Source organism: Polypterus senegalus, chromosome 17 (assembly GCF_016835505.1).
Source record: "Polypterus senegalus isolate Bchr_013 chromosome 17, ASM1683550v1, whole genome shotgun sequence".
Classification (NCBI taxonomy): Eukaryota; Metazoa; Chordata; class Cladistia; order Polypteriformes; family Polypteridae; genus Polypterus; species Polypterus senegalus.
In genome coordinates, this window is record NC_053170.1 from 84,441,366 (window position 1) to 84,460,845 (window position 19,480).

Genomic DNA, 19,480 nt, shown 5'->3' on the forward strand with positions numbered 1-19,480 from the left:
ACATCATACTTAAAGAAAATCTTTAGACATGTATTCTGCACTAGAATTAATAAATCAATGTAATATACAGTAGTACCATCATTTTAAATACAAATTTGCATAGGACATAAATACATTTTGAGCTACACTTAAAAAAAAAAAAAAAACTATTCATTAGACAGTAATATTTAAATATTTTCTACATTCTTCTATATTTTCTGTGCAGAATTCTGCCTGAAATGTGTCCTAATTAACTGATCTACCTCAGTTTTATTGCCTTCTGTAAATTTGCTACATGTGTGTTTATGCTGTTATGAGCCTCCTTCAACATACTTGCATCATTACCCGTTTCATATTCTATTTAAATTAATTCCACTTGCACACACATACAGCACCCTGAATTCCTTAAGCTAGCAGCATAGCAAGACAATCTAGATGTACCTTATCAAAATCTTCAGCTGCTGACCTCTGGGAGAATTAATTCTTGTTTCCTCTTCCTCACTGTAAACAGTTTCTTACTCATTTCCTCAAGGTTTAGTCAAGACAGGCAAATTCCTTGGGAGATCTGTTTATTGCAAATAGTGACACATAACAGAAGGTCTGCTGTCAGACCAGAAAACCTCTCCCTGTCCCCTTTTATATGTTCACTGTATAATAGTTTGTGTAGACAGTATACTGTACTAATTTTACAACATATTATGCATCATTGGTATCAGTTTAGTTGTAAAAGTAATTCGTGCACAATTAAATGATATAAAGTGAGGCCCTTTTGATAGTCCCAAGCAAATGTAGATTTTTTTTTTTTTCTGGGTTAACATGACTACATGTTAGAACTAAAAGAACTCAAGTCAGTTATTCTACAATTATTGCATATTTTCTAAAGTATTTGTGTGCTATTATAAAAAGTTGTCCAGTACATACATACCATAAATAACTTCAACAATGGGCCCCAGTTTTGAAATGTAAAAATCAACGATAAATGTTGATACTGAACATTTTTTCTTTGTTGGTTAACACTGAATACATAACTTTATAAGACACAGAATGAGATAATGCTATTAATGTTAAAATGAGCATATCCATTATACATTTATACTGTATGAAATCCCTTCTCACTGTGCTATTTTTTCTGACGTAAGAAAAATAAGAACTAAATTTAGTAAGTTGTTATTATTGGACACAGTTTAAACCAGCAGGTAGCAACATACGTCCTCATTCCCTAAATAACTTTTAAATACTTCTGTTACAGTAGGTCTCCTCTTAGACTCCCAGTTGCTCAGGCAAAATGTTCCAAGTCCTTCAGCCTGTCATTATAGGTCATACTGCATAGTTCTGGAGTACGTGTAGTATCCCTTATCTGGAGTGTCTCTAACACTTAAGTTCTGCCTGTAATGGAGAGGCTAAAAGTTACAGAGTCCTCGCAAATGATTTTATTTGTTAAGCATAACCTCTTGATTTGTATCTCATTCAAAGAGATGCACAGTACAAACTAGTATCAAATTTGCCTTAAACTCCAACCACACAGAAAAGCTAAAGAAATGTATTTTTAATAATTAGGCTGTAGCTGTACATTAAATACGCTGGGGTGGGTAAGGTTATTTATATCATCGGTTGAGCAGCTTGTAAAGAATGTGTTTTCTGGTGATGAAAAAAAGTAAGCCTTCTGAAGAAAAGTGTTCAGAGTCAAATAAAATCTAAATGAAAGAAACGGCAATATGTTACCTCGAACTGTAATTCATTAATAAACTGAATATTCAATTCATTTCAATATATTAATGTATTCTTCCTGAGAGAACTCTTATAGTATACATCATCACATTTATATCATAACTAGCAAAATACCCACACTTCCCAGCGGAGAAGTAGTGTGTTAAAGAAGTTATGAAAAAGAAAAGGAAACATTTAAAAAAAAAAAAAAAGTAACACGATTGTCAATGTAAGTGTTTTGTCACTGTTATGAGTGTCGCTGTGATATATATATATATATATATATATATATCAAAATACCTGCGCTTCGCAGCGATGTCGTGTGTTAAAGAAGTTATGAAAAAGAAAAGGAAACGTTTTAAAAATAACGTAACATGATTGTCAAAGTAATTGTTTTGTGTATTTGGCGGCAGCGTCACAAAGTTGTTTTCGGTAGCTGCATCAGAAAATATACCACGACGTTTGACACGCCTCCTTTTTACTGTTTTCTCACAGCTTGGATTGCTGCTGTCATAATGGGTTTGAGTCTACATATATACACACATACATATCTTCATATCTATATACATATATACATATCTACATATATACACATATATATATACATACCTATCTACATCATATATTCACACATACATGCATGCATACATACATACACACACACACAAATTATATGTGTGTGTGTATATATGTATGTATATATATATATATATATATATATATATATATATATATATATATATATATATATATATATATATATATATATATATATATATACTGTACAATGTAGATAGGGGTATGTATATGTGTATATATATATATATATATAATATACATACATATACAAACATACACACAGGTATATATATATATATGTGTCTATATGTGTGTGTGTATAGCTTTGGTCACTGAGTGCAAGGGAAAAATAATAAAATGTAGTCTAAGTTATTAAACAGTAAAACATTAACGTTTTAAGAAGTACAGGTACATTGAGCACTACCGGAGTGTTTGCGGGTAAACTACATTTTAAAGATGGTGTAACAGAACAGGTAAGTAGTACTAACGGCACCTAAAATGTATATGGATCATCTCTCGGTAGTAGATCCCTTTTGAAAGGCGCTACACGACGGCTGTGGTATAGAAATTACATTTTCTATGTGAACGTCCAAATTTCTGCCTCTGGTAATGTGCCTTACCGCCATTTAAAGAAAATTAGTTTTGTGTCCTCTGCAGTGTTAAGAGGCTTTGGTTTGGGGTAAAAGGAAAAAAGGTGTAAAGAAAGGAAACTTGCCTTTTTCTTTTATATAGTATAGAGAGATGTGTTCGCTGACGATATGAGTGCCTTTTGGGGACAGTCGCGGTGGGTCTTGTGTAGACTGGTGAGACGTCCCTGCCATTAATCGGCTGTGATGGTACTGTCAGTCCTCCACTCCTGTGCATGTCTTCATAATCCGAGCTGATGACCTCATAATCGTATACGTGCAAAAGAAAGTGCGAATCGCCTTAATATTAGTTTGCCACAATGTAGAAAAGGGGTCACGTGTTTGCACTTGTCTGGGCTATAGCTCAGGGGGAGGATGAAAAAATGAAAAGTGCTCACTTTGACTTAAGGCAGAAGCGCAGTCAGCGTCTCAAAGGCCGGCACAGCTATGCGCGCGCGCCGGCTGCTCGACTTTCGCTGGGCAGGAGACCCCATTTTTTGCAGACTCGTTCACGTGATCAAAAGTCTCAGCGCTCTTTGGAGGTCATTCATACATATATATATATATAGCAAAATACCCGTGCCTCGCAGCGGAGAAGTAGTGTGTTAAAGAAGTAATGAAAAAGAAAAGGAAACATTTTAATAATAACATAACATGATTGACATTGTCATGAGTGTTGCTGTCATATATATGCCTGCCTGAATAAGTCACCCTCGCTTCGCTCTTACTTTTTTACCGTTCATTTAATCATGGCTAGTGGCGGAAAAATTATAAAAAAAAAAAAGGAGGATTACACTGAGTATCGCTTTACCAAAACAATTATTGATGGCGAATCAATTATTCATAAAGCTTGAATTGGTGATCTGTTTTTCTGTGTTAACCTCATATTTTTTCATACTTCTTCTCAAACCAAGGGGGTGCGAGGGTAAAATGAATCGAGAAGAAAAGGAAACATTTTAAAAATAACGTAACACGATTGTCAATGTAACCTTTTGTAAGTAGTGCCTGGAGGATTCAGTGTGGAGAAACTGTAGAGACAGCGTGTGTATTAACTTGTGGATTTTTCTGTGAGTATTTGGTGGCAGTGTGACGAAGTTGCTTCGGAAGATGGCGTTAGCCGCGGAGCTCAGCTCAGAGCGAAATGAGGTGAATGGGAGGGGAGAGGATGACGTCACTCCTCCACCCGCCTTAACTGTCAATCCCCCACAAACACAGTCTCTCAGAATTTGCATAAGCACAGCCTTTGACCAGCAATTTGAACTTAGTTAGAAAGTGATCAAAACTGTCGTTTATACCCTGCGTCCTCTCATTAAACTTGTATCCCGCATTAGCTGTGGGCATGACAAACGCCAGCGGCAGCCTGTCTATGACCTTAATTTAAACTTTAGTTTTACACCATGCTTTGTTTCTGAAGTAGCTGCAGGCATGAATATGCTTGTACAGTATGTGTCACTCGCTCGCTTCTTATTGTTTCGCTGCCTTCTCAATTGTATAATGCATGTTTTCTTCAGCTTATTTTTGAGCTCTTCCTGGTTTTCTACGTAATGCGTTGACAGTCAGTTCACGTGATTACGTGGGAGGCGTGATGATGTCACACGAAACTCCGCCCCCCACGTCTTTCCAGCTCAACTCTATTACAGTTAATGGAGAAAAATACCTTCCAGTTATGACCATTAGGCGTAGAATTTCGAAATGAAACCTGCCCAACTTTTGTAAGTAAGCTGTAAGGAATGAGCCTGCCAAATTTCAGCCATCTACCTACACGGGAAGTTGGAGAATTAATGATGAGTCAGTCAGTCAGTCAGTCAGTGAGGGCTTTGCCTTTTATTAGTATAGATTATAGTTAAACAATGGATTGTCTGAAATGAGAACACAATCACTTTGCTGATCACTGAAAGCAGCAAACTCTATCTATCTAATACTGTACCTGTGTGTAATACATGCAAGAATCCATACAGTATATACCACAATTAAGCCTGTATACGTGGCACACACCACCTGCAGCTGGCTTACTAATTTCAGAATGTCTCTATGCCAGTACATGGTGTTATAGTAACATATTGTTATGTGTGCATTTGTTGTGCATTTCATTTATTAATATATGAATTCTGTTTCTGTAATTTACCTTCACTTGATTTAGCAAAGATTTATTTTGTATTTATGCAATGCCATTCACAGAAGTAACGATATACAAACACAATAGTCGCTCCTTGCACTATACACAGATGGCTAAAGTTATTGTCAAAGCTTGTCCATATTGTAGTTGGTCTTTAATTCAGTTGGTCCGAGTATTAGGTTTGACCCTTCTGGTTGCAGCTTCATGTTGACTATTCTTTTGCCCTTTGCTCATTTTCTTTATTAGCAGTCGGGTTTTTGGAGAAATGTCATTTATCCCTTTTGTTTTGACTCCTGTCAGTTTTTCGTTACGACGCTCCACCACGTGCTCCATTTTCGCATCCAACAAACTGACTTGGTGGATTATATATAGAAAGGCAGCGAAACCGCACAGAGCAATGAAAAGTCTACAGTTCCATCTTTTCATTCACTTTCTGTTGTATCCTCAAAGGGTCTGGCTGCAGACATCCACTGTTCACTTGGAAGTCCACCACAAGGATTCAAGTGGTTACTACAAGCCTACCATTTTTCAATACACACGGTGGAAGTATGTTTTCTAGCATCCTAAGGTTATAAAATGTGACTTCATTAATTAGTGATTTATTAAAAATATAGGACAGAGGTGCATTGTCGAACAAAAGCCAACAATATAACAAAACAAAGGCAATATGCAAACAGATGTTCCTCTGCTCCTCTGTCCGTTACTTTGTTGTCAAACAGTTTTTCACAGTCTGTACACCTGGAAAGCCACAGTTTACACATACAGTATGTATATGTAGTCATGGCTTGGAAGGAGTTTAAAGTGGCAGTAGCCATGCAGGATGGTATCCTTTCATAGTGATTTAACATTATGTACAGCTTGTAATGGCTTTTAAGTCATGAGGACTGCAAAACTGTGCTTCTCCCATAACATCTCTCTTTATAAATTACCAAAATGGAAAAATATATCTTTTTTTTTTTTTTTATTAAACAAAAAATAATTTTGCATTCTGTAGATAACAGGGTAAACAGCAATATTATATTTATTTATAATTTATTGGATAATGAAAGTTATCTTGTACAGTGATCCCTCCTTGATCGCGGGTGTTGCATTCCAGAGCCCCCTGCGAAAGGTGAAAATCCACAAAGTAAAAACCACATGTTCATATGGTTATTTTTATATATTTTAAGCCCTTAAGCTCTCCCACACTCTTATAAACATTTCCCGCACAGTTATACAGCATAAACCCTTTGTATTCTCTTAAATATTAGGTAAGATTAGTTGAAATTATGTATGTAAAAACACTGTTTATATATAGTAAAACCTAAATATTATTTTAAAGATATCGAGCATCTCCGATATCACATATGTTACAGCCATTACGATAGACAGGCCACCAGCAATAAATGCGTACAATGCAAAAAAAATAGTATACAGTAATATGTGTGTACAGTGACACTAAACGTACGTACATGTACTAAGTACTGTACGTGGAAAATTAATTATGGTTACTCACCAACAATGACACAACGACTTGTCTGATAACGATGAGTTTAATTTTACTGCACAACAAAGAAGAAGAGCGTTACAGCTCTTCTAAAGGAGCCTCTTCAGGTGACTGTGTAGCACCACCGTTGTTCTTCTTCTGGCAGTCATCAATCCAGATTCCATCCGGACTACCACCTTATTACATCCACTTACAACTCATTTTGCCCCCTGGTTAAAGGACATTGCGGCCGTAGATCTTATATTCTTTTCCTCCTTTTTAAATAAAAAGAATCATGGACTCATTGATGCCGTAATGGCATCCTACAGCGGTGTAGCTGTTCCTTTCCTTCAACATATCAAAAACTTGTACCTTTTTGGCAATCATTAACATCTTCCGTTGGCGCTTGGGCACGGCCCCTGAAGCAGTAGCAGGAGCAGATTGTTTTGGAGCCATAATGAAGGGCTTGACTACGCACAAAGATAAACACAAAAGAGCACAAAAGTTAACTCTTTACCCAGCGAAACACGTTGATTCTGAATGAGCGAGACGAGACTTCCTGGTTAATGCGGCAGAATCAAAGTCGGCGCTCTGTCGCTGAGCCAATCAGCACACAGGAATTTAACTCCGTGCTCTGACTGGGTAGCTTCTCAGCCATCCGCCAATAGCATCCCTTGTATGAAATCAACTGGGCAAACCAACTGAGGAAGCATGTAACAGAAATAAAATGACCCATTGTCCGCAGAAACCCGTGAAGCAGCGAAAAATCTGTTATATATTTAGATATGCTTGCATATAAAATCCGCGATAGAGTGAAACCGTGAAAGTTGAAGCACGATATAGCTAGGGATTACTGTAAATCAAAACTCAAACTATATTAAATTTTGGTGCTCCAGTAACTTGGCAACAGTTTAATATTAAAAAGTCTTTTACATTTGTTTTAACATTGATACACTTAACTCAAAATGTCCATGAATTTCATATTATCAGTCTGAATATTATGGATATGAAATTTAATGAGAAGTTTGTCAGGAATTGCATGTTCTATTTAGAAGTACCCTCAAAACCAAAAGCTCTCTCTGCTTGGGAAGCTAACTTTAAGAGTTGAATTAACTGGAAGAAAGGCAGCTTATCACTAAATATATCTATTGCATCTCAAAGCCTCAGAGATCCATTCTAAAATGTTATATAGAATTTATCCTATTAACACATTTTTGGCAAAATTTTATCCAAATATGCAAGTCAACTGTAAATTCTGTGTGCCTGAAACATTGCGACATCCTTTCTTTATTGCTTCTTCTCTTTGCGTTTCTGGAATGAAATGACCAGATGGTTTACCTGTCTCTGGATACCAGGTTTACTTATTATTAAACCAATATTTTCTTTTATGACAACTGAATATTATTTCCTATTAACTTTTTATTATTATTTGGTAAATATTCACAAATGTACATGGTTAAAAGTGTAAACCCTTATTTAATTATTTATTTCAGATTGGGCTGTTTACCATAAATCCCTAGAACTAATGCATTAAAACTACATAAAGTCTTAGAATACAAATACTGAAATTAATTCCCATTTTACACTCACTCTTACTATTAATCTGTTTTCTTTTATTTTTTTCCTGTTTTATATATTCATTTTGATCTTTAACTATTGAATCTTATTTAACTTACTAATGATTTTTACTTGACCAGTTTAATATTTGAAATTTATGTATACTTATATAGACAGTGCTTTGTAATATTTCCTGTATTATTTGCAATTTATGATTAACAAAATAATGAAGACAGCGAAGGAAAAAATAATTCACCTGAAGCTATACTACAGATCAAGTTAAATACACTCACCAGCCACTTTGTTAGGTACAGCTTGCTAGTGCTGAGTTGGACCATCTTGGCCTTCAGAACTGTCGTAATTCTTCATAAAATAGGCTTAGCAAGGTGCTGGAAACATTCCTCTGAGATTTTGGTCCATATTTACATGATAGCATCAAGCAGTTGCTGCAGATTTGTCAGCTGAACATCCATGATGCTAATTTCCCATTCCACCACATCCCAAAGGTGCTCTATTGGATTGAGATCTAGTGACTGTGGAGGACATTTGAGTCCAGTGAACTCACTGTCATGTTCAAGAAACCAGTTTGAGATGATTTGAGCTTTGTTACATGGCTCGTTATCCTGCTGGAAGTAGCCATCAGAAGATGGGTGCACTATGGTCATAAAAGGATGGACATGGTCAGCAACAGTACTTGGGTAGGCTGTGGCATTTAAATGATGCTCAGTTGGTACTAAGGGGCCCAAAGTATGCCAAGAAAATATCCCCCAAACCATTACACCACCACCCCCAGAAACCTGAACCATTGATACAAGGCTGGATAGATCCATGCTTTCATGTTGTTGATGCCAAATTCTTACCCTATCATCTGGATGTCGCAGTAGGAATTGAGACTCATCAGACCAGGCAACGATTTTTCAATCTTTTGTTGTCAAATTTTGGTGAGCCTTAACAATAATCCAAACCACGTTTAAAATATCTTGGGGTGTGTGCACTGTTTAAATTCAGTTGTTATCCTTAGGTTTAAAATATAGGCATGTTAAGGAAACTACATTAAAGTTTTGTTTAGGACTATATAATTGTCCTAAATAGGATAAAGCAGGAGTTCTGATCATTTTTTGCTGTACCTTTACTTTGGTCTTAAATTGTTTGGATCTGAACTCATATTAGGCAAAATTAGAGGTGATCGGGAAATATTCACCATCATATTCAGGGGCAGATTAATTAGGTGTTACTAATAATTTGTGTGCGTGTCTTTTAATTTTTGTTATATACATCTAATGTTTTTAATTATTTTTAATGTATAAATGGTAGTGTTGTTTAATGTTAAATAATAATTAGACTAAAATTTCTATACTTTTAATTTACAAAGAAATTACAAACAAATACAGTTCTGTGCCCTCTTTGCAGCAGAGATGTGGGATTATCCCCATCTAGGGTAGCAGCAAATGAGGGGCATTTTATTGGTTTGGGGAAGTACAGTGGGGTGTTTTTATATACAATGATATCATCACTATGCGCCCAATATATCTTACCGTGTGCACATACTAAATGCATTTGCTTATTTTTTAGTCAATTAAATGGAAAAAATAAACGCAGATCAAAACCAATTCTAAAATATTTAAACATTACATCATTGCTATGTGAATCGGTAAATAGCCAATAATTCTGGATATTTTCATTTACTCAGACTCCTTAAAGCTGTTACTTTTTATAACAGTACTCTTTTTAGATTAGGTGTGTGATATTTGCTGTCTTGAGATGTAAGGAGGAGTCATACACTTAGAACAGGTTTTTTTTTTTTTTTTCTTATGATCCAATCTTGCCCTACTTAGTGTTTTCTAGACGTATTCCATGACATTTAATGTCCCCCTAGGATTGTAATGGGGTGGGTGTTTGGAGTCCCTCTTTCAGAATAGTTGCAAATCGTCATGACAAAGCCATGTTAATTGCTTATTAAATCTGTAGCGACCCACCTTGACATATTTCACAAACCATAAATGACCTGTTCCTATTAAATACAGCAGTCACTTGTGACCTACAACCATAGTTTAAAAAACTCTGACTTAGAAGGCTAATATTTAATGGACAAGTCAAATTACCTCAAACTTATGATACTTTCATTTTCCGAATCTTTGTGACCTTTTTTAGATTGTCTAACGTTCATTAGTATAACCAACAACGTTGGTGGTCGCCGTCTTCCTCTTCCCTCATTGACATATTTGGGTATTAAAACCTTCTGTGATATTTTTGACAGCTCAAGCCTCTTGACTTTTCAGTCACTACACTCAGGTCCCCAATTCCCGCTGTTTCTTTTTATCTTTATCCACAATCAGTCCTAAAGACATATGGTATTTCATTGTCCCTTCTTCCTCTCTTATCTACTAATGATTTCCTCCACTCCTTATCATCTACGAAGAAGCCCGTTTCCACACTTTCAGATAAACAAAACTACTTGACGACCCCTTCTCTTGTGTTTAGTTGGGTCTTGTGACCATCCCTGTGCCTCCCTATTATATTAGAAGAATATATTTAATAATATGTCCTGGCTTCCAAAAATCCAAACTATCTACCTGATGAATTTAAAACTGTTCCCTGGTTATGTCCTACTACTGCAGGCGTTATGCAGTGGGTCTAGCTTCTGATCCTTTCTACCACCTCTGTAGCCATTGTGTTCCTGGTACCTTTATCCACATGTTTAGGATCTCTGTCACTAATATTCTGTCTTTGAGGAAGGAAGGAGAGGAATATTCAATGTGTCCTGCTTCCTGGTCTCTCAATTCTATGCAGTTCTTTTTTCATTGTGGACATTTCTCATTACCAAGTAGACAGTGATCTACCAGTAAAAAGCTCCTGAGTATATATTTCTCGCATCTATGGAAACCTTTGTTTTATAATTTAAGTTCTTCTTGAACTTAATGAATCCTGCATTACTTTTTTTTTGTCATCCTCTGTCTACCCTGGGATCTTTACTAGAATATGTCTGCCAGGGACCTCCCTTGCATCCCCCCACTTCTCTTGTCCTCTTTCCATTCATTGAGTTGGTTGGATTTATTTGTTATGGGGGGCAATCAGGTCGTACTTTTGCCTCTCTATTTTCTTGAACTTGCTGTTGTGATTTCAAGATGATGTATTTCATTGTTTTTATTGAAAATGAAATAAAATAATCTGTAGAAAGATTGTTATTCCTTTGGGTACATGTTAGCTAAAACTTTTGTTTATATTATTCCTACTGTGATCCACAATATGTATCCGGTCCAGTCAGTGTTGTCAATTACCTTAATTATGGTGTTTCTGGCCAGGCATCCTACACAGACATATGCACGTGCCCAGAGAGGATGTGGTGTCAAAGAAATTTGGTGCACCTTCTGTAGAACTACTTTATTAAAATGGATTTACCTGTATTTTGAATTGTATCCATTTTGGCTGCTTAAACTGCAATGAATTTGATACTCTTTATGAATGTATGCTCTAATATTAAACAGAAGCTTCCCTCCTCTCTGATTGTTGTGTGTTATATAAATTGGGTTTTATTGTAAGCCAATTTGTAGATGTAGTTCTCTGAAGCCACTGTGGATTTCGCTGTATTGTCTGTGTGTTTATTAAAGGTTGATCCGAAGCTGATCTGTGTTTTCCTCACTAGCTCTTTCTGGATAGTAGCCTTACTCCCTTGGATGCCTCTCAGGCATTCTGTTTCCTCCACTGAGAATAACTGAACATGGCATGTCTGTAGTCTGCTGTAACATGATATCATTGGCTGCACCAGGAAGCCTCCCCCAAGTGTGGTGACAGCCTTGTTTATTCTGTTTCCATATCCCCTGAGTTAAATAGAGATAGTAGACAATTTACAACTGAACCCAAATTTTAGGAGGAGAGTTTTAAGTATTCTTACCTTGTTAATCTGTTTACATTACTGCCTTGTTAGACCTTTTTTTCTGTGTTTGCACACCTGCTATTGTTCACTGCACTCCTTCATTATTAAAGACTCTGGAAATGACACAAATGACTTGGGGTGCACAGTAAAAATGAGTGACCACTGATAAGTATCAAACCAAATCATGTGAAGGTGATGAGATCGTGCTCATTTTTATGTTTCAAACATTTTTTCAGCATGAACTGTAATATCTAACTGAAATAATGATTTATTGGCATGTTAAATCTGGTGTTGCAAAAACCTTTTCTTTCAATTCAATTTTTCATATCATTTTAGTATTTTCATTGATTATGACATTGTGCCAAAAGTTGGGCTGAAGAAAAGGTTAGATATTTAGCAAGAACTACAACAAAAAGGTTAGACATTTAAAAAGAATTACAACAAAATAACAGATATATCTATCAATCAATCCATCTGTTTACCATACTTGCTTATCCAAGTTTGAAATAAACACCCTTTTCTCTTTGTTGTGAGCCTGCTTTCTCACAGTATATAGGGAGCCTGATCCTATTTCTGCCAGATAAGGAGGGAATCAGACATGTTGTGAATTAAACATATTTAATGCTGGTAATATGATGATATTAATATAAAAGACAATGCAAAATACACTTATTTAGCAATAAGAAATATTGGTAAATGCATAAACCTGAAAAAGGCCTGACAGATAGGGGACAGGTTCCATATTGGCTTTGACACACTGTATTCTCACTGATTTGCAATGTTTCGTACAAGAACTACGTTACACTGTGGCAACGGTTAATGAACAAGTCTGTATTATTTTTGTTTCTGCTGTTGCCTTCCAAAGGTAAAAGGCAGCGCTACTCAAACAAGAGAGGTTCTGAAACAACATTTCCGAGATCTGGGTGGGGTGCTGACAAAGCTGTTGGACGAACGGTTAGCTTCACTGCTGCTAGAAGTGGACACAATTGAACAGAACAGCATTCGGCCGCTTGATGACTGCCAGAAGCTGATTGAACAAGGGGTTGGCACAGCGGATGAGCTCCTTCGGGAAGGTCAGTGATTTTTAGGAGTTTTTTGGGTATGGCAAATTTGCACTGTGCGTTCTACTCATTGGCACTAGTGAAATGTACTTTTAAAATTTGCTAATTTTAGTTTAATCGGAAGTATTTTGACTGATTTTTATAGCACCTTTACCTGAACACACTGGGGATGTCCTCATGAAAGTAATAAATTGTGTGTGTACGTCTTGCAAACATCAAGGTGCATGGGTGCAAACCACAAGGGTACAGGTTATGTTTTCACAATATATGTTAATTGTGATATTGTGCTCTTTAAAAGGATGGCAGTGCCTGGTAATGAAGACATAGTTAATTTTGCCATCAATATTAAATGCAAAACTATATAGTTAGTTTTCGGCTATTTTTCAAGCTTAGCTTACTGCCATAAAGTGTAATGTTAATTCACATTAAGTTTGTGACTGACCCGAGCTGACATTGCTTCCTTGCTTTAAACAGTAAATCATATAATGTGGTGGTCCTACAGTTTATTGGTTTTGCACTTTGTGAGCTCACACAAGTAGAAGGAGCCAACATTTCTAGACTCTAAAAAGCCAGGCTATAATCTGAATGCTTTTATCCCTACAGGCGAAGCAGCTCTGCGGTGCAGCATTGGAGGCAAGGATGATAAATTATGCAGCTTTACTAAAAAGGCACTTCAGATCCAGTTGGATAGGTGAGGGGAGACGCTTGGCGTCAGAACTTCTTAAATATGTGTTTTAGTAGCTTCTGGAAGGAGTCCAGTTCAGGGAATGCAGTTAGCTGCTCTTTCATGTAAGTGCATGCTCCATGTGATATTATGACTAGATTGGATCTGCTTGGGCCTATCACAGCAAAAAGTTGAGTCATTGACTAAATATTTGTTGGTAGAACAGTTAATTCTGAAAATCCCCAAAGATGCACTCTCTGGAGCCTGTGCAGGGAGCTGATCCTGAATAGAATTAATACTATTTTTTTGATTAAAAGGTGAACTGTATTTCCAAAGTCACTCCCACTGCTTGAAAGATTTCAGTTTGACCAATTCTCATTATAATCATACAAATCTATCTTTAGATTCTATACATAAAGCTCTGATGTGCAAGAATGCATTTAATGGTAATGATTACACGACTTTCACCTACCCTTTTTCTCTCTTCAGTCTGCCGGAGGTCCCAAGCCTAGTGGATGTACCATGTTTGTCGGCTCAGCTGGACGAGTCTCTTCTTGGGGTGTTGAGGGAAAGAATTTTCAGCCATGGTACAGTGGCATCCCACCCTCCTGTTCAGATCGATGAGCTTACGGAAAGGCCTGGTGGCATTCAGGTCCGCTGGTGTAAGGCAAGTGTTCTGCCTGAGAAGAGTTTTTCATGTAAAATTTAAAGATAGCTTTTGACTAAACAGATAAGAATGCCCCCCCCCTCACACCATTAACTGACCTTAGTGTCAGTTAGAGCAAGATAAAAGAGTTGTAAGGAAAATTTAAAATGATACTGTCAAATGAAATTTGGAATAAGCAAATATTTACATGTACTGCCAGCTTTATCCAGGAGAGAATAAGCCTTGTGGAGCACATAATTGCATCCTCCACCCCAATCTTTGTTCGAAAGGCAAACTGCAGTGGGTCTGGGTTGTTTACCGCAAGAAGATTTGTATAGTCCTACTATTGCTACTACTTTGTGGTCCTTTGCTACTTGATTAATGGTACTTACAGTGTTCTGTAGTCAGTGAGGATGGACTGCACTGTGCAGCAATAGAATTTGATGAGCATAGATGGAGACATCCTGGCTTGTGTTGGGCCTACTTCAGGTTATATGTTTGGACAGTAAAATCAAAGTGTTATGTGTTAACAATTGCAAGTCCCTCCTCATGTTTTGAGATTGGTGTCACCCTTCTGCCCTGTAGTTTCTACTTGTGTTTCAAGATTCGTTTGTCTGCTTTTAGCTCATTACACTTTTGCATTACTCCAGGTTGACGATGAGTTTGCTGCTCAGGACTATAGATTACAGTACCGTAAAGGAACCTCTGGCCTTTTCGAAGATGTGTATGTTGGCCAAGATATGGAGTATATTGTACTTCACATGGACCCCAATATGGATTACCAGTTCCGGGTGTGTGCTCGTGGAGACGGTCAGCGAGAATGGAGTCCCTGGAGTATCCCTCAGGTGGCCTACACAACTTTGGCTCCTCATGGTAAGATGTATAGTTCACATTTACAAGGTTGTATAGTGGGGCCTATGAGATCTTCTGGCTTGTAGTTTAACTAACAATCTGATTTCTGTAGAGTGGAGTACAGGCACTGAGGGCTACAGTTTGAGCAGTAGAAGGAATATGGCTCTGAGAAATGACACAGCCTTGTCCAGGGGGGTTGTGCTTTACTCGAAAGCTCCCACCTACTTCTGTGGCCAGACGCTTACCTTCCAGTAAGTATTTCCCATGTGCACCTATCCTGAAAGTGGCATTTGGTGCACTTGTAATATATATTCCCTTTCTTTTTTGCAGGATCATAACTGCAGGGCAGGTTGATAAACGAGATAGCATCGGTGTCTGTGTGGAGTGTGTGAATGGTCAAGAGACTCTGCAGAGGGACAGAGCAGTCTGCATCTCCACCAATGGTAAGCGGTGAACTGTTCAAAGAGGCCTTTACATATTCAGGGCACACATATATCTCAGTCCCAGCATACACTGGTTTGCAGCGAGGGTCTGTGAATAAGCTTACCACTTGAGTAGCATTGGGCACTCACAGAACCTCGGTCTTACTGGCAGAGATCCGTTTGTGTATCCTGGTTTGAAATTTGTTGTTCATGGGCCTAAACATGTCCTTTGAAGGATAAACAGGCCCATTAGGGCAAACAAAATCATGAACATTTGCAGCTCTTGACCTTTATCTGCCATTTATTACTCAGATTACTTAATGTAACTATATTATTCCTCATTTTGATATACTTATGTTTTTATAATAGTGCATTAATAACTGAAGATTACTTTGCAAAAGGTTATAATGTCTTAATTCAGTGTGTGTCCATGTACTGTATTAGTTTTTAATTCATACAAAAATTTGATAACCTTCTGTAACTCAATTTCATTCATTCCAGTTAGGTTTGTTTGGCAAATTTTAGTTGTGTGATGACCAAAAGCCTTGAGTGCCCGAGCCAGTGGAAGCCAAACATATGCACACTTAGTATAATAAATAACCAATAAGCAGAATTTGAGACTTTCTAAATAATGCATTTTCACAACTTGTTCACAGAATGTGCCTCAAATGCAAACAGAATGTTGAAACATTGAGTGTTTGTTAGATTTGAGTGTTATTGTATGTGAACATTTTTAGTTATGTATTTAATCAATCCTTTGGTCATACCCATGGCCCAATGTTGGCTCCTGAGAGATCTGGACAGACTGAGCATGGCTGGTTTCATTTAGCTGTTGTAATGTGGCACAATCAGTCCATTTTACATGTGCTTCAGTCAACTGTTTATTCATAGAAACCTGATTTCTAAAATGCCATGTAAACCCTTATTCTGATCAGAGAAACCTGACTAACAGAGGTAGATTTCTCCATAAATAACCTAATTATGTGGCCATGTAAACCCTTAACAGGGGTACTGTTAAGGATTTTGTAGTCTGTGCATGTCCATTGCACTCTGTCATGTACTTTGCACAAGCTCTCAGTAGCCGCGAGCAGAAACATCCACAAAATACATTTCCAGAAGCAAATATTCAGGCGATTGCATTATTCCTTCTACTGGCTAAAATAATCTGTCTGCGTATTTCGGAAATGAATAAGTTTATATTAATTATCTGAATGTACAGTGCTAACCTTGCAACACAATTTTGAGAGCAGTAGGTTAATGCATTAAAAGTAACACTGCCTACATAGTGTGATTTACTTTAAATAACGAGTATCCTGACAAAATATATCTCTCTCTATTATATAAAAAGCTCTTTAGTCTTATTAAAGTAAAAATACCTGCATTGTTATTATTCCAGCAGCACTGGGTGGTAAGTCAAGAAGCACACGTGCCAGTATAGTCAGTCCTTCATAGGGCTCAATCACACAGCCAAGTGGAAAAAAGAAAGCTGCTTGTAATCTGGTAACTGAAATCTATAAATAAAGCATGAATTTTTGATTAATCATATTTATAAAACACAACACTTTGGGGCATTTTGACAAAGGAGAACTCAAGAAGATTGCTTGCCCATGTAAATGTGGTTTATTAAGAAACCAGGTTTCTGCTTTAACTGGATTATTCATGTTAATCTGATTATGTGTGTGCACGTAAACGTACTCATTGAATCACATACTGCCTGATGGCATGGAAGAAAAACACAGTCCCTGCCACTGTAGAATACTGGCTGCTGCCAGCATATTGCACTTGTGCAAAACAATAGGGCTTGGATCATTTCTGACACCTGGCTGTTTTAACAGCTGGCAGCTACTGGTGTTGTGTGCCTCACAGTATTTGTTGCCCAATATGGACAATGTCACAATGTTTCTATTTTAAACCTGATCAGCAGAAAAAGACTCTTTAATGTCAAAGTGAAAACAGATCTCTGCAAAGTGGTCTAAATTAATTACAGATATAAAACCCAAAATTGTCAGTCACATAATCATTCAAGTCACTGTTGGTAGATACACCTATAGTAACCATAACAGTCTTGAGTCTTTGTGCACAGATCCCTACCAGCTTGGCACATCTGACCACTGACTTTTTTTTCTTCATTCTTCTTTGAACATTTTCTCAAGCCTGTCTTGTTGCATGGTGATCATAAATGAGCAGCGTTTATCAAGTCCAGCCACAAATTCTCACTTGGGTTGAGGTCTGGACTTTGACTCTGCCACTCCAGGACATTAACATTATTGTTTTTCTGCCATCCCTGTGTAGCTTTGCCTTTATTCATGGGGTTGTTGTCAAGCTGGAAAACAAATCTTCTCCCGAGGTGCAGGTTTCTTCCAGGCTGTGTCAGTTTTTTTTCTGTATTTTGCCACATTCAATTTACCCTCGCAAGCCTTCCAGGGCGTGCGGCAGAGAAGCATCACCACATACTTCATACCCAGGCTGGTGTGTGTTTGAAAATGGCCAGAGTTCAAACATAGCATTTAGTCTGCCGGCCAAAAAGACTGATTTTGGTCTCATTAGACCATAGAACTTTTTTCCAGCTGACTTCAGAGTCTCTTTTTTTTTTTTTTTTCTGGCAAACTCTAGTTGAGGTGTCCTGTGCCACTTTGCCACTCTCTCTCGTGAAGCTGGGAGTGTAAGAGGCAATCTTAGAAAGTTAAAGCTTTGAGTTAAACCTATATTAGTGTTTGCTTAATTTCAATAGAATATAAATTTTGGTAACACTTTACATTAAGTGTCCATAATTACACTGTAACTACTATGTAATTACCTATATAAGTACAGTGCAACTATGAGTTATTACTCTGTACTTATTGTGTAATATAAAGTAACTTTCTAGTTGATTACTCAGTTGTCATTGTTATGCCACAGTTTATATAATTGCAATGTATCACTGATCCAAAAGCAAATGTATTTACATAGTTACATTGTATCTGTACTTTCAAAATGTAATAAAAACATCAGGGTATGTAACTACAACTATGTAACAGATTTTACCTGGTCTGAGAAATTGTAATGGAGAATTGCAGTGATAACTGTATAGGTTTTCAATGATATTTCAAGATCTTTTCTAAATGGTGAAAACACCTTTGCAAAATGATTAACGCTTTTTCCCAAAATCTAGAGGGGCACCTCCTTTGACATGTTTTGCTTAACCAAGCATTTGTCACATTCTTGTAGTTGTGTTACATTATTTACTGTTGAATTTTTTTGGGCTATTATTATACCCACCCCTAACATAATACTGCCAAACTTGCATCATTCAATCAAGGTACACAGGGTCACAGAGCCATTCCAAGCATCACCAGGCACAAGTCAGGAAATAGCCCAGGATGGGGAGCCATCCCATTACAAGGCCTACATCTCAGGATGATGGATCTGTGAGGCAGAAGCGTTAACTATTTTGCAAAGGTGTTTTCACCATTTAAAACAGATCTTGAAATATCATTGAAAACCTATACAGTTATCACTGCAGTTCTCCATTATAATTTCCCAGACCATGGAACATCTGTTACATGCTGTAGTTGTAGTTACATACCCTGATGTTTTTATTACATTTTGAAAGTACAGATACAATGTAACTAACATTGTAAATGTAACTTTAACCGTGTAATGCTGGATAAAACATTACCTGCCTTCTTCCAGTATGTGGACTTTAACACCCGGGGAAATAGGACTATCGACCTACTGTATGCAAATGTTAAAGACGCATACAGCGCCACCCTGCTGCCTACGATTGGGAAAGCAGATCATAATCTGGTTCAGCTTCAGCCTCACTACAAACCAAGAGTGAGGGTGCTACCTACAACCACACGCTCATTCAGGAAGTGGTCCACTGAGGCAGACAGGCTCTGAGAGACTGCTTTGGAACTACAGACTGGGATATCCTGCTGGGGTCACATAGT

The 19,480-nt window shown here is 37.3% G+C and overlaps 1 protein-coding gene across 1 annotated transcript in view; it reads left to right on the forward strand.

Moving 5' to 3' along the window:
* crlf3 (cytokine receptor-like factor 3) overlaps positions 1–19,480 on the forward strand; it is a 39,589-nt gene that overhangs the window by 8,093 nt on the left and 12,016 nt on the right. Inside the window, exons 3-8 of the mRNA XM_039739574.1 lie at positions 12,769–12,976; positions 13,568–13,655; positions 14,118–14,295; positions 14,925–15,147; positions 15,239–15,377; positions 15,457–15,569. Coding sequence (XP_039595508.1) covers positions 12,769–12,976; positions 13,568–13,655; positions 14,118–14,295; positions 14,925–15,147; positions 15,239–15,377; positions 15,457–15,569 — 949 coding nt within the window. The remainder of the gene's footprint in view (positions 1–12,768; positions 12,977–13,567; positions 13,656–14,117; positions 14,296–14,924; positions 15,148–15,238; positions 15,378–15,456; positions 15,570–19,480) is intronic.